Genomic DNA, 14,642 nt, shown 5'->3' with positions numbered 1-14,642 from the left:
TGGACCATAAAGAAGACTGATCGCCGAAGAATGGATGCTTTTGAATTCTGGTGCTGGAGGAGACTCTTGAGAGTCCCATGGACTGCAAGAAGATCAGACCTATCCATTCTGAAGGAAATCAGCCCTGAGTGCTCACTGGAAGGACAGATCCTGAAGCTGAGGCTCCAAGACTTTGGCCACCTCATGAGAAGAGAAGACTCCCTGGAAAAGACCCTGATGTTGGGGAAGATGGAGGGCACAAGGAGAAGGGGACGACAGAGGACGAGATGGTTGGACAGTGTTCTTGAAGAGACCAGCATGAGTTTGACCAAACTGTGGGAGGCAGTGGAAGACAGCAGTGCCTGGCGTGCTCTGGTCCAGGGGGTCACGAAGAGACGGACATGACTAAACGACTAAGCAACAACAATATATAGAAATGAGCAAAGCAGTAATATTTTAGGGAGCAGGCTAGCAGGTGGGACCCATGACTTACATCATAGGAGCCAACACAACACAAAACACTGATGCTGTATGTAGGTTTTATTTTATCTGTTTTATATCTTATATTTTGGAAATGTACATCCAGGTTTTTTTCCCTTTAAATTTTTTGGGCCCCCCCAAGAGAGTGGGGCCCTATACAAAAATCCGGCACTGGTTAAACCACTCGAAGAATCATAGCTCCACGAGGCCACATCCACACCATACATTTAAAGCACAATGATACCGCTTTAAACTGCCATGGCTTCCCCCAAAGAATTCTGGGAGCTGTAGTTTGTTAAAGGTGCTGAGCGTTATAAGGAGGCCCCTCCTACAATTCCCAGAGCAGGTTAACAAGTACAAGGTATTCTGGGAATTGTAGTTCCAGGAGGGGAACAGGGGGCTCCTAACCACTCTTAGCACCGTTTTAACAAACTACAGTTCCCAGAATTCTTTGGAGAGAGGGGCCAGGATTGCTAAGGTACCTTGCCTTTTCCTGCCCTCCTCCCAACTTCTCATTGGGCCAGAGAGGTGTCATTCTACCCAAAATTTGTGCACAGCTGCAGATGACTGATATTGCTGGAGAGAGTTCTCTTTCCACCCAGATATCCAAACTTCAGGACAGAGTTTATTCTCCTTTTCCTCCTCCTCTTCCCCCGACTAACCTGAAGAAGAATTATTTTGTGCTGGTAAGAAGAGAAAAAAGCCCCAGGTTTTTGTGTGTGTTTAAATATATTTTTTATTAAGTTTTCCATATTTCATTACATTTCAGAATCTAAATTCAAAGAATTTATAACTTAAAGCATTGCTTAAATAAAGCATCGACCTCCTTCCCTCCCTTTAACAGACTTCCATATCACTTTACCAATTTCTTCACATTCCTCTATTTTAACTTTTTTACCTTCTATCAATCTTAAAGCAATCACCTTCTTAAAAGCCCCAGTTTGAAGTGGCTTTGGGCTGGTTCTGCAAAGGGGACCCCCGAAAGAGTGTGGTTTATAGCCGCCGCTTAAAACCTGGGTGGTTTCTGCCTTCTCTGATAGCAGGCACAGATCTTCCAACTGCAATGATAATTTTATTGTATTTGCCAAATGATTTGTATCGCTTTTCAAATCAATTTAACAAATCTGCACCAAATTAATTCAAACTTAAGATAAATTTAAAAGTTGACTTCCTTCCTGCTTTCACGGTGTTTCTCTTCCCTCAGTGTAACATACATTTCCTAATTCCATTTCAATACTTAAAATGTTTTGGCATTTTGTCATCATCATCATTTTTTCGCAATGATCCTTTTGTTCCTTTGTTGCATTTCCAGCACATGGTTTTCCCCTAAAAGGTAAAGAGACCCATGACCATTAGGTCCAGTCGTGGCCGACTCTGAGGTTGCGGCACTCATCTCGCTTTATTGGCCGAGGGAGCCGGCAAACAGCTTCTGGGTCATGTGGCCAGCAGGACTAAGCCGCTTCTGGCAAACCAGAGTAGGGTACAGAAACGCCGTTTACCTTCCCGCTGGAGTGGTACCTATTTATCTACTTGCACTTTGACGTGCTTTCAAACTGCTAGGTTGGCAGGAGCAGGGACCGAGCAACGGGACCTCACCCCATCATGGGGATTTGAACCGCCGATCTTCTGATGGGCAAGTCCTGGTTTTACAAAATTTTTAAAACAATACAAACATATAAAAAGACATACAAACACGTATAGTTTCATAGCCTTTTTTTCATAAACCTTGTTTCTCAGACTCCCCCATACCTCCCCTTTCTGCATCCCACTGTCCAAAATTTTTTAGCAACTTCTAAATATTTCTGTCAAGCCTCTGTCCTCTTAGTCTTTCCTTCAGTCTAATCTTATATCACTGTAACCCTTTCTTTCTCAAAACCTCAACATTCTAACATTCATCGAGTTTATAGTAGTCCTTAAGATAGATTTTAAATTTCTTCCATTCTTCTTCCGCCGTCTCCTTCCCCTGGTCGCGGATTCTGCCAGTCATCTCAGCCAGTGTCATATAGTCCATCACTTTCATCTGCCATTCTTCCAGAGTGGGTAGATCTTGTGTCTTCCAGTACTTTGCGATGAGTATTCTTGCTGCTGTCGTAGCATACATAAAGAAAATTCTATCTTTCTTTGACACCAATTGGCTGACTATGCCCAGGAGAAAGGCCTCTGGTTTTTTAAGGAAAGTACATTTAAGTACCTTTTTCATTTCATTGTAAATCATATCCCAGAAAGCCTTAATCTTCGGGCACGTCCACCAAAGGTGATAGAAAGTACCTTCAGTTTCTTTACACTTCCAACACTTATTGTCAGGCAGGTGATAAATCTTTGCTAGCTTGACTGGGGTCATGTACCACCTATAGATCATTTTCATAATATTTTCCTTTAAAGCATTACATGCCGTAAATTTTATACCGGTGTTCCACAACCATTCCCAGTCAGCAAACATAATGTTATGACCAATGTCCTGAGCCCACTTAATCATAGCCGATTTAACTGTTTCATCTTGTGTATTCCATTTCAGCAGCAAATTATACATTCTTGACAAGTTCTTAGTATTGGGTTCTAACAATTCGGTTTCTAGTTTTGATTTCTCCACCTGGAAGCCAATTTTCCTGTCTTGTTTATAAACCTCCATTATTTGATAATAATGGAACCAATCTCGTACTTTAGGTTTCAGTTTCTCATGACTCTGTAATTTCAATTTGTCTCCATCTTGTTCCAAAATTTTCCAATACTTTGGCCATCCGGCCTCCATATTGAGTTTTTTAAATGCTTTAGCCTCCAAGGGTGACAACCATCTAGGGGTTTTGTTTTCCAGCAAGTCTTTATATCTTATCCAAACATTAAACAACGCTTTTCTGACAATGTGATTTTTGAAAGGCCTATGCACTTTGATCTTATCATACCATAGATGTGCATGCCAACCAAATGTATTATTGAAACCTTCTAAATCCAAGATATCTGTATTCTCGAGGAGCATCCACTCTTTCAGCCAGCAAAACGCTGCTGCTTCATAGTACAATTTTAAGTCCGGCAGGGCAAATCCCCCTCTTTCTTTTGCATCTGTAAGTACTTTAAATTTTATTCTGGGATTTTTGCCCTCCCAGACAAATTTTGCAATGTCTTTCTGCCACCTCTTGAAACAGTCCATCTTGTCAAGAATCTGCAAAGTTTGAAACAAAAATAGCATTCTAGGCAATACATTCATCTTGATAACTGCAATTTGGCCTAACAATGATAGTTTCAAATTTGACCATATTTCTAGATCTTTTTTAATTTCTGACCAATATTTTTCATAGTTGTCCTTGTACAAGTTCAAGTTTTTAGATGTCAAGTGAACCCCTAGGTATTTCACCTTCTTAACCACTGTCAAACCTGTCTCTTCTTGAAATTTCTCCTTCTCCGTAGCTGTTAAATTTTTTTCTATGACTTTAGTTTTTTGTTTATTCAATTTGAATCCGGCTACCTGGCCAAATTGTTGAATTATCTCCAACACCCTTTTCGCACTAGTGTTTGGCTCTTGTAAGGTCAATACTAAGTCGTCTGCAAAAGCCCTTAACTTGTAATGTTTAGCTCCGACCTGTACACCTTTAACCTGCTGGTCATTCCTAATCATATTCAGCAACACCTCCAGAACAGAAATAAAAAGCAATGGGGAAATTGGGCACCCCTGTCGTGTTCCTTTTTCTATCTTAAGTTCCTCAGTTATCACATTATTTACAATCAGCTTAGCTTTTTGTTCAGAATATATCGCACCCATACCATTCTCAAATCCTTGGCCTACCCCCATCCCATGAAGATTCTTTTTCATAAAACTCCAAGAAATATTGTCAAAGGCTTTCTCCGCGTCCACAAAAATCAACACTGCTTTGGTGTTTATGTTCACCTCTAGCAATTCCAGAATGTCTATTATATTCCTTACATTGTCTGATAAATGCCTTTTTGGGAGAAAGCCTGCTTGGTCCTTATGAATATTCTCCATCAACACTCTTTTAAATCTTTTTGCCAGAATGTCTGCAAAGATTTTGTAATCCACATTAAGTAATGATATTGGGCGGTAGTTCTTGAGTTGAGTCTTTTCAGTCTCTGTCTTTGGTATGAGTGAAATATACGCTTCTTTCCACGATTCTGGTGCCTTTTTTCCCTCTAAGATCTGATTACAGACTTCCTTTAACGGTTGAACCAACCATTCCTTCAAAGATTTATAATATCTGGAAGTCAGTCCATCTGGCCCTGGAGATTTGCCCAATTGCATGTCCTGAATGGCACCCTCTATCTCTTGTTCTGTTATTCTCTGGTTTAGATCCACCTTGCTTTGATGAGAGATTTTTTGTAATCCATATTTATTAAGGAATTTATCTATGTCCTCTTCATTTTGTGGTCCTTGAGAATAAAGTTTTTTAAAGTAGCTCAGAAAACAGTTTCTAATCTCATTAGGTTTAGATATGTTCTTTCCCTCCACTTCTAGACTTGTAACTGTATTTAGTTTCTGCCTTTTCTTCAATTGCCATGCCAGAAGTTTGCCACATTTATCTGCCGATTCGAATGTCTTTTGTTTCATTTGCTTTAACTTCCACTCAATCTCTTGATTCATCAATTCCATGTATTGTGTCTGATATAACTTAATCTCTCTCAACCCTGATGGGCAAGTCCTAGGCTCTGTGGTTTAACCCATAGCCCTACTCCTCATTTAATCCCCAAAATAGCCCTGTGAGGTAGCTTAGGCTGAGACATAGTGACTGGGCCAAGCCACTGAGCATCATGGCTGGGTGGGGATTTGAACCCATGTCTCTCCCAGGCCCTAGTCCAACACTCTAACCACTGCACAGCGCTGCCTCTTATTTTGCATGGTGCTTTCCTTCCCTGCGCCCTCAGTACCTTTTTTTTAAAAAAAGTAGTTTTTATTAAGTTTTACATTTTTATCTTCGTCACAGTAACATCATATCAAATAAAAGACCAATACCAAACAACACCCCCCACGATTTCCCTCAGCTTCCTGTTCTCATTTTTTGTATAAACTTCTTCTGCTTATTTTATTGTACCTTAATATCATGTTCTCTAAATTAAATGCTTTCTGTATTGTTTTTGCTGGTTGTAAGTGCTTAGTCAAATCCTGCTAGTGAGTCCATTTCTTTACAATGTTTCCGTAGATACAACATTTATATATATATATATATATTTATTAGTTGTTTAACATATCATTTTGAACAGTGATTAAACATACTTTTAAATCTTATTCAATTTTTTTTGACTTCCATCAATCCTGGCTGAAAATTTTCCAGTCTAATCTCTCAGTATGCATTTCTTATCTTCCCTATTACATTTCAAACTCATAACCAATATCTCTATCTTCTTCTACTTTGTAACACTTCGCGTATTTCTCCTTACAAAACTTCTTGTAGTCCTACTAGCGTAATTTGTTGATTAAAGTTGCTCTTCAAATAATTCATATACTTCTTCCAATCTTCTGTAAATCTCTGGTCCCGCAGGTTTCGAATCCTTCTTGTCATTTTGTCCAATTCTGCATAGTCCATTCTTTCGTCGGAATTTCTTCTTGTTTCCATTTCTAGGCTAATAATACTCTTGCCACAGTTGTTGCATATAAGAACAATTTAACATCTTGCCTATTAATGTCCTGACCTATAATACCAAGTAAAAATGCTTCTGTTTTTTAAAAAAATGTATATTTCAACATCTTTTTCATCTCATTATATATCATATCCCAGAAGGTCTTCTGTAGATACAACATAAATGGTTCCCAATCTTTTTTGAAGTCTCTATTGTCTTAGTATCTTAGTCTTTCAGTTAGTTTCGACATTTCAGCATAATCCATTAGTTTTCTTTCCATTCTTCTTTAGCTGGTATCACATCACTTTTCCATTTTTGAGTTAGCAGCATCCTAGCTGCAGTTGTAGCATACATAAAAAGTTTCTTCTTCTCTTTTGGCAAGTCTTGACCTATAGAATGATCAAATTACTTTAATAGTGGCTGAATTTTTGAGTGCTGTCCATGTAGAAAGCCTGGCCCATTATAAAGAGATTTAGTGATTCTTAATTGATCGGTGATGCAGTAATGTTGTATTGTATTATTTATGCAAATTGATTTTCTCTGGAGTTAAAGATCTGACTGGGACAAACCTTGTTAAGTTGAGCTCATATTTAGCACAATTTGTATACGGTGTCTGTTTGATAATGTGTGGTTTGCTATGCCTAATAAAGGATATTTGATTGACCTATAATGCCTGATAAAAAAGGCTTCTGGACTTTTAGCAAAGCTTACCTTAAACATTCTTTTCATTTTGTTACAAATCATTTCCCAGTAATTCTGAATTATTTTGCATTCCCACCACATATGAAAAAAGTGCCGTCTTGCAAAAATCTATCACTTGCCCGATAATAAATGTTGGAAATGTAAAGAAACTGAAGGTACATTCTTTCACCTTTGGTGGACGTGCCCAAGGATTAAGGCTTTCTGGGAGATGATATATAACGAAATGAAAAAGGTATTTAAATATACCTTCTTGAAGAAACCAGAGGCCTTTCTCCTGGGCATGGTTGGCCAATTGGTGCCAAAGAAGGATAGAACTTTCTTTATGTACGCCACAACAGCAGCAAGAATACTTATCGCAAAGTATTGGAAGACACAAGATCTACCCACCTTGGAAAAATGGCAGATGAAGGTGATGGACTATATGGAATTGGCAGAAATGACTGGCAGAATCCGAGACCAGGGAGAAGAATCGGTGGAAGAAGATTGGAAAAAGTTTTAAGACTATTTACAGAAATATTGTAAAATTAATGAATGTTAGAATGATGTTGGATAGAAACTAAGTGGTTTATAGCTGTAATGTTATAAGGGAATATGAGAAAATGGACTATTAATAGGTAAAAATCTAATGTTACAATACTTTAAGATTGAAGACTAGGATAAACAAAGAGGGGAGGGATTTGCTGAACTAACAAACTGAACTGGAATACAGGAAAGGGAGGCGTGAGGAGGTCCGGGAAATAAGCAAATGAAAGATAAGTTATTGAAAGATTGGATTGTTTTTAACTATTTTTATTTTGTATTTTTCTTTTCTATTTTTTATTTTGTAATACTTTGAAAATCTTAATAAATATCTTTTTTTAAAAATAATGAAAAAAGTGCCGTCTTTTTTCTTTACACTTTCAACATCACCCTCAGTACTTTTAAGATTCTCGGTTCGCCCATCCTTCCCACCCTATTCACCTCTTGTTTTCCTTTGTTTCCAGGGTTACTAAATCAGATTTCTTGCTGGTTGGTTCCACAGCAGCACCATGATGACAGTAGTGAAGAAGAAAACGTCTCGCAGGCAGGTGGAGCAGTATCAAAGGTGAGAGTCCTGTCCGAATTCTCCCTTGGGTGACAAACCAGTGTCTGCCCGGTGCTGCTTCAACCTGCGATGGAGGGCTCATGTAAGAACTCTAGGGAACTGCCGTGGTTCATTGGTAGAGAATCTGTCTTGCATTCCCAAAAGAATGCAAAAGAATTTTGGGGATTATAGGGACAGAACTACCTCAGTTGTATAGAAATATATTTATGTATGCTTCTACAGTAGCAAGAATGCTGCTTGCTCCTGAAGGAGCGTCTCCACCTCAATCGTTCTGCCCGGACGCTGAGGTCCAGCACCAAGGGCCTTCTGGCGGTTCCCTCATTGTGAGAAGCAAAGCTACAGGGAACCAGGCAGAGGGCCTTTTCGGTAGTGGCGCCCGTCCTGTGGAACGCCCTCCCATCCGATGTCAAAACGATAAACAACAACCTGACATTCAGAAGACATCTTAAGGCAGCCCTGTTCAGGGAAGTTTTTAATGTATGATATTTTAGTGTGTTTTGGTTTCTATGGAAGCCGCCCAGAGTGGCTGGGGAAACCCAGCCAGATGGGCGGGGTACAAATTATTATTATTATTATTATTATTATTATTATTATTATTATTATTATTATTGCCCAAAAATGGTGAAAAGCAGAAGGTCCCAGCAAAGGAAGAATGGATACAAAAACTTATGGAATACGCAGATATGGCAAAACTTACTGGAAGAATAAGAAATCAAGATGACAAACTTTTTATAAAAGAATGGAAATGGTTTGTTGAATATTTACAGTTAAGTTGCAAAGATAAAAACATTGGCAGGACTATTGTAATAACCTGCAGTTTCATAAGAGTACATATTTAAAGTAGCTAATTAAATGAATTTGGATATGCAGAAGATAAAAAAAAATTATGGAACCACAGAAAGAGGGGGAAGGAAGTCAGACTTTGAAACGTTAAAATGATTGTAAAATTAATGAAATGTATAAATTTGAAAAGTATAGAAAAACCTTTTTAAAAAGAAAGAATCTGCCTTGCATGCAAAAAGTCGTGGGTTCGATTTCCCAGACTCTTCCTGAAAACTTGGAGAACTGCTGGCAGTGTTGTTGTTGTTTAGTCATTTAGTCGCGTCCGACGCTTCGTGACCCCCTGGACCAGAGCACGCCAGGCACTCCTGTCTTCCACTGCCTCCCGCAGTTTGGTCAAACTCATGCTGGTCTCTTCAAGAACACTGTCCCACCATCTCGTCCTCCTTTGTCCCCTTCTCCTTGTGCCCTCCATCTTTCCCAACTTCAGGGTCTTTTCCAGGGAGTCTTCTCTTCTCATGAGGTGGCCAAAGTCTTGGAGCCTCAGCTTCAGGATCTGTCCTTCCAGTGAGCACTCAGGGTTGATTTCCTTCAGAATGGAGAGGTTTGATCTTCTTGCAGTCCATGGGACTCTCAAGAGTCTCCTCCAGCACCAGAATTCAAAAGCATCAATTCTTCGGCGATCAACCTTCTTTATGGTCCAGTCAGCATAGACAATACTAATCCCAATGCACCAATGGTCTGACTTGGTGTAAGGCAGAGCTTAGTCAGTAGAGAGTGCAAGACTCTCAATTTCAGGGTTCTGGGTTCGAGTCTCATGTTGGGCAAAAGATTCCTGCAATGCAAGCGGATGGATTAGATGACCATGTGGACGTTTTATGGGATGCATGTCTGCGGTTTGGTCTGTTCCACTCTCTTTAATTCCTCCTGACTTTCTGCCATCAAAGTTGTGTCATCTGCATATCTGAGGTTGTTGATATTTCTAGATTAGCTCAATTGAAGTTTGCCTGCCATGCATACAAACACATTTTCCATTTCAATGTACAGTGGTACCTTGGGTTACATACGCTTCAGGTTACACACTCCGCTAACCCAGAAATAGTGCTTCAGGTTAAGAACTTTGCTTCAGGATAAGAACAGAAATCGGGCTCCGGCGGCGCGGCGGCAGCAGGAGGCCCCATTAGCTAAAGTGGTCCTTCAAGTTAAGAACAGTTTCAGGTTAAGAACAGACCTCCGGAACGAATTAAGTACTTAACCCGAGGTACCACTGTATAATTAAACAATAACAACCAGGGGGTCCCATTTGTCCTGAAAGACCATTCCCCTCCCCCAACCACACCCACCAGCTGACATGAGTTGTGATGTCATTTGACAGGCGAGATGGCAGACTTAGATCCTGTCTTGCCTGTTCCAATCAGGGAACGGGGTGCATAGCCAAACGTTGCAGGATTTAATCTCCACTCATCAGTCGGTGAGTGGGGGTTAAATCCTGCTTAGTTCAGCAGGATTGGCTCAGGAAAGGGGTCTCAGTGGAAACCCCTGCTAAAATGGAGGAAAACACCTTCCTTGCAAGGTGCTTTGAAGTCCCAACTTGGGGACTTCAAAGCACCTTGCACCTGTGATGTCAGGTGATTGACAGCCCTGCCTACCAGTAAACTCTGGCCTGTGGAGCCAGAAAGGTCTTCCATCCCTGTAGAAAGTGGACTGGCAGCCCCCAATTTTTTGGTTTCCCCCCACCTGCTCTTCTAAACAGTCATTATGTTGTGCTTTGCAGATACGTGACCCAAGCAGAGCAAGAATCCATGAACGGAAATCTGGAGGAATCCCTCAAACTTTACAGCCAGGCTGATGAAATCCAGCCCAGCGAAAGTCTGAAGGGGTGCATCAAAAACCTGGAGGAGAAGTTGGTGACCCTGGATTTGGATCAGGAGTCGGATGAATATGTGGACGTCTGTCAGAGTGGACTCCTGTTGTACAAGGAGATACACGACAAGCTGTTTGAGCATCAGAAGGAAGGTGTCGCCTTTTTGTACAGTCTCTTCCGGGATGGAAGGAAAGGTGGCATTCTGGCCGATGACATGGGCTTGGGAAAGACCATCCAGATCATCGCCTTTCTTTCAGGGATGTTCGATGCCAACCTGGTCAGGCACGTGCTACTCATCATGCCAGTTACCTTGGTTAACAACTGGGTGCAAGAGTTTGTCAAGTGGGCCCCGGGAATCCGGGTGAAGGTTTTCCACGGCACTAGCCGGAAGGAACGGCGCCAAAACCTGGAACGGGTGCAGAACAAAAAGGGGGTCCTTCTCACCTCGTACCAGATGATCTTGGCCAACTGTGAGCAGCTCTCCACTTCGGACCAGCAGGAGTTCATCTGGGACTACATCATCTTGGACGAAGCGCACAAGATTAAATCGCCGTCGGCTAAAACCACCAAATCGGTGTATGCCATCCCCGCCAAAAACCGCATCCTCCTCACAGGGACGCCAGTGCAGAACAACCTACGAGAGCTGTGGGCTCTCTTTGATTTTGCTTGCCAGGGGGCACTGCTTGGCACAGCCAAAACCTTCCGGATGGAGTATGAAAACCCCATCACCAAGGCACGGGAGAAGGACGCAACTCCCGGAGAAAAAGCCCTAGGCCTTAAGATCTCCGAGAACCTGATGACCATCATTCAGCCATATTTCTTGCGGCGAAGTAAAGGCACGATACAGACGCAGAGCTCAGAACGAGAAAGCTGTTCGCCGGGAGAGGAGAACAGCACTGCTGTCCTAGAGATGCCGTCTCTCCCGAGGAAAAACGACTTCATTGTGTGGGTTTACCTAGCGCCCATGCAAGAAGAGATCTATAGGAACTTCCTCGACTTGGACCATATCAAGGAGTTGCTCATGACGACTCGTTCCCCGTTGGCGGAGTTGACCGTCTTGAAGAAACTGTGTGATCACCCCAGGCTTCTGTCGGCGCAAGCTTGCATCCAGCTCGGCTTGGAGGTCTCAGGCTACTCTGAGCAAGAGGAAGGGGAAGTTGGGGCCGTTTCTGACATGACCCGGGAAATCAAACACGTGCCCAGTCAGGTTCTGATCGAGGAGTCCGGCAAGTTGAGGTTCCTCTTGGCGCTGCTGGAGAATCTGCGGGAAGAAGGGCACCAAACGCTCGTGTTCTCCCAGTCGAGGAAAATGCTCGATATCATAGAATGCATCTTGACTCATCGGCGTTTTAAGGTGATGCGTATCGACGGGACGGTGACTTGCCTAGCGGAGCGGGAGAAGAGGATTGGCGCGTTTCAGAACGACAAAGGCTATTCGGTCTTCCTCCTGACCACGCAGGTGGGAGGCGTTGGGCTCACCTTAACTGCTGCTTCCCGCGTGGTGATCTTTGACCCCAGCTGGAACCCCGCCACGGATGCCCAAGCCGTCGACCGGGCTTACAGGATCGGGCAGAAGGAGAACGTTGTGATCTACAGGCTCATCACCTGTGGGACGGTGGAGGAAAGGATCTACCGGCGCCAAGTCTTCAAGGACTCGCTCATACGGCAGGGCACAGGCGATAAGAAGAACCCCTACAGGTATTTCACCAAGCAGGAGCTGAGGGAACTGTTCACGCTGGAAGATACCAGGAGCTCGGTGACGCAACTGCAGCTCCAGTCTTTGCACGCCAACCAAAGGAACTCGGACCTGCAGCTGGACGAGCACATTGCGTATCTCCACTCTTTGCACATGTTCGGCATATCGGATCACGACCTGATGTACTCGCGTGAAACGGCTCAAGAGGAGCAACCGGAAGACGAGGAGGCCCACCAGTACATCGAGCACAGGGTCCAGAAAGCCCAAGAACTGGTGCAACTGGAGTCTCAGCTCATAGACGCGAGACAGCAGAAACGCCCATCAAGATGTCTTCCGTGTAATTGAAGGCCTTCCCTAGATCTTTATTGCAATGTTTGTCTTACCGGGAAGGCCGGCTGCCGTAGGACTTTGGCGATTGCCGGAGTTGAGCAAGAGACTTCTGTTTTTCTGCCCCTCCAGAGACCTTTCTATCAACCAACTTGCTTTCGACTTCACTCATTTTTGGTTGGCCTTCTTCAGGAAGGGGCAGCCAAAGACATACCTCCCCCCACGGTGATTTTTGGTGGTGCCAAATTTCCACAACTCAGCTTGTCCCAGTAATTTATTTGACTCTCCTGTTGGTTTTCCAGTAAACTTCGTTGGGTGTTATTGGGGCCTTATTAGAAACCAGCGTCCACACAGAAAAATGGAGGATGAGAATATATTCTCGGTTCAAGGCTGCAATTTTCCCTTTCAAAGAACGAGTAGACTTCAGTGGGGGAATGGCTGGCAGCTGAACAATCTTCTAGTTCCAGGTCATAGCTTGCATGTTACTCCGCAAAGTTTAGCAAGGATCAGCCATGACTGTTTCTCTTCAAAAGGAAATGAGAGGGACAAATGTTGTATTAGACGCAGTGGAGCACATTTAGCTCAATAAGTGACTGGATATAATTGTTTGGAGTTACCTTTCTCCAGCTGGCGGGAGAGGAAATGAAACGAGCCCCAAGAAAGTGAAATAAATGGCTCTTTGGGGTTCTTCCTATTTGTCTTCTGAGCACTTGTTAAAAATAATTACTTGCATAAACTTAGATGCATCTTTAACTGTCTTTTCTAGTAGTAAAGTTTTTCAGATTAAAAAGCTAATATGGGAGTTGAGAGCATTATTTGGGGCTATTGGAAGAGGGAGCAGGGTTATTTTAGGGGCAATCTTCATAAAGATTGAAGTGTAGGTGGCGTCCCACAAAGCAAGACACAGCAATAACCACAAGAACTTTTATTGAACTAACAAAACTGGACAACAGGGGCAAAGCAACTGCTTATATATATTTCTGAAGGCCGGGGCCACTCCCACTCCCAATGTGATTGGCTGTCTAAACTTCCAAGCTGCGAATCACGACTCAGAGTTTAAGGGCCAATGGCAGAGGCCCAAATCCTGAAATGTTCTGTGATTGGATAGGTAAAGTAAAGGTACCCCTGCCCGTATGGGCCAGTCGTGTCCGACTCTAGGGTTGTGCGCCCATCTCACTTAAGAGGCCGGGGGCCAGCGCTGTCTGGAGACACTTCCGGGTCACGTGGCCAGCGTGACGAAGCTGCTCTGGCGAGCCGGCACCAGCGCAGCACACGGAAATGCCGTTTACCTTCCCGCTATAAAGTGGTACCTATTTATCTACTTGCACTTAGGGGTGCTTTCGAACTGCTAGGTGGGCAGGAGCTGGGACCGAAAGACGGGAGCTCAGCCCGCTGTGGGGATTCGAACCACCGACCATGGGATCGGCAAGCCCTAGGCGCTGAGGTTTTGCCCACAGCGCCACCCGCGTCCCATTGGATATCATGTATCAAATCAGAACACAGGCTCAGAATCCTTAGTCCAGACTCAAGCTCAGGCAAACACAGACCACTGAATACATAACAATGATTAATCTTTTAATGCCAGGGTAGGCTTTTAAAGAGACCTGGAAAAACATCACATCTGGCAAACAATGTGCCCCTTTGGTTTCAGATGATACACGGGTAGATGAGTCTAAAAAGCCTGGGATACAAATTTTCACAGCCCTCTATCATCTATGGTGGGCTATTTACCGGAAATAATGTATGTAGCATTAACACTATTAGCACTCGATTTTGACCAAACTAAGCCTCCTGATGTATGTTTTTCTCCAAGTGGCTAAGTTGGCTGATATGGTAAGGTAAAGGTAAAGGGACCCCTGACCATTAGGTCCAGTTGTGGCTGACTCTGGGGTTGCGGCGCTCATCTTGCTTTATTGGCCGAGGGAGCCGGCGTGCAGCTTCCGGGTCATGTGGCCAGCAGGACTAAGCCGCTTCTGGCGAACCAGAGCAGCGCACGGAAACGCCATTTACCTTCCCGCCAGTAAGCGGTCCCTATTTATCTACTTGCACTTTGAAGTGCTTTCGAACTGCTAGGTTGGCAGGAGCAGGGACTGAGCAACGGGAGCTCACCCCGTCACGGGGATTCGAACCACCGACCTTCTGATCAGCAAGTCCTAGGCTCTGTGGTT

At 43.3% G+C, this 14,642-nt stretch overlaps 1 protein-coding gene and 1 long non-coding RNA gene across 2 annotated transcripts in view; one reads left to right on the top strand and one right to left on the bottom strand.

Moving 5' to 3' along the window:
• The first annotated feature begins 458 nt into the window (after positions 1–458).
• On the top strand, positions 459–13,276 carry LOC310686830 (DNA excision repair protein ERCC-6-like). Its single transcript, XM_083461162.1, has 3 exons — positions 459–1,145; positions 7,707–7,807; positions 10,362–13,276. Exons 2-3 carry the CDS (start codon positions 7,752–7,754, stop codon positions 12,490–12,492), a joined length of 2,187 nt encoding a protein of 728 aa, XP_083317288.1. The 5' UTR covers positions 459–1,145; positions 7,707–7,751; the 3' UTR covers positions 12,493–13,276.
• Positions 12,876–14,642, bottom strand: part of LOC310687086 — a 24,040-nt gene continuing 22,273 nt past the window's right edge. The window contains exon 3 of the long non-coding RNA XR_014516205.1: positions 12,876–12,998. This is a non-coding gene — a long non-coding RNA (uncharacterized lncRNA). The remainder of the gene's footprint in view (positions 12,999–14,642) is intronic.

The sequence above is a fragment of the Podarcis liolepis genome (genome assembly GCF_965112155.1).
Source record: "Podarcis liolepis genome assembly, chromosome: 10".
In the NCBI taxonomy this organism is placed as follows: domain Eukaryota; kingdom Metazoa; phylum Chordata; class Lepidosauria; order Squamata; family Lacertidae; genus Podarcis; species Podarcis liolepis.
The sequence above is the reverse complement of the archived record's forward strand: the minus strand, read 5'-3'. Positions and strand labels throughout refer to the sequence as shown.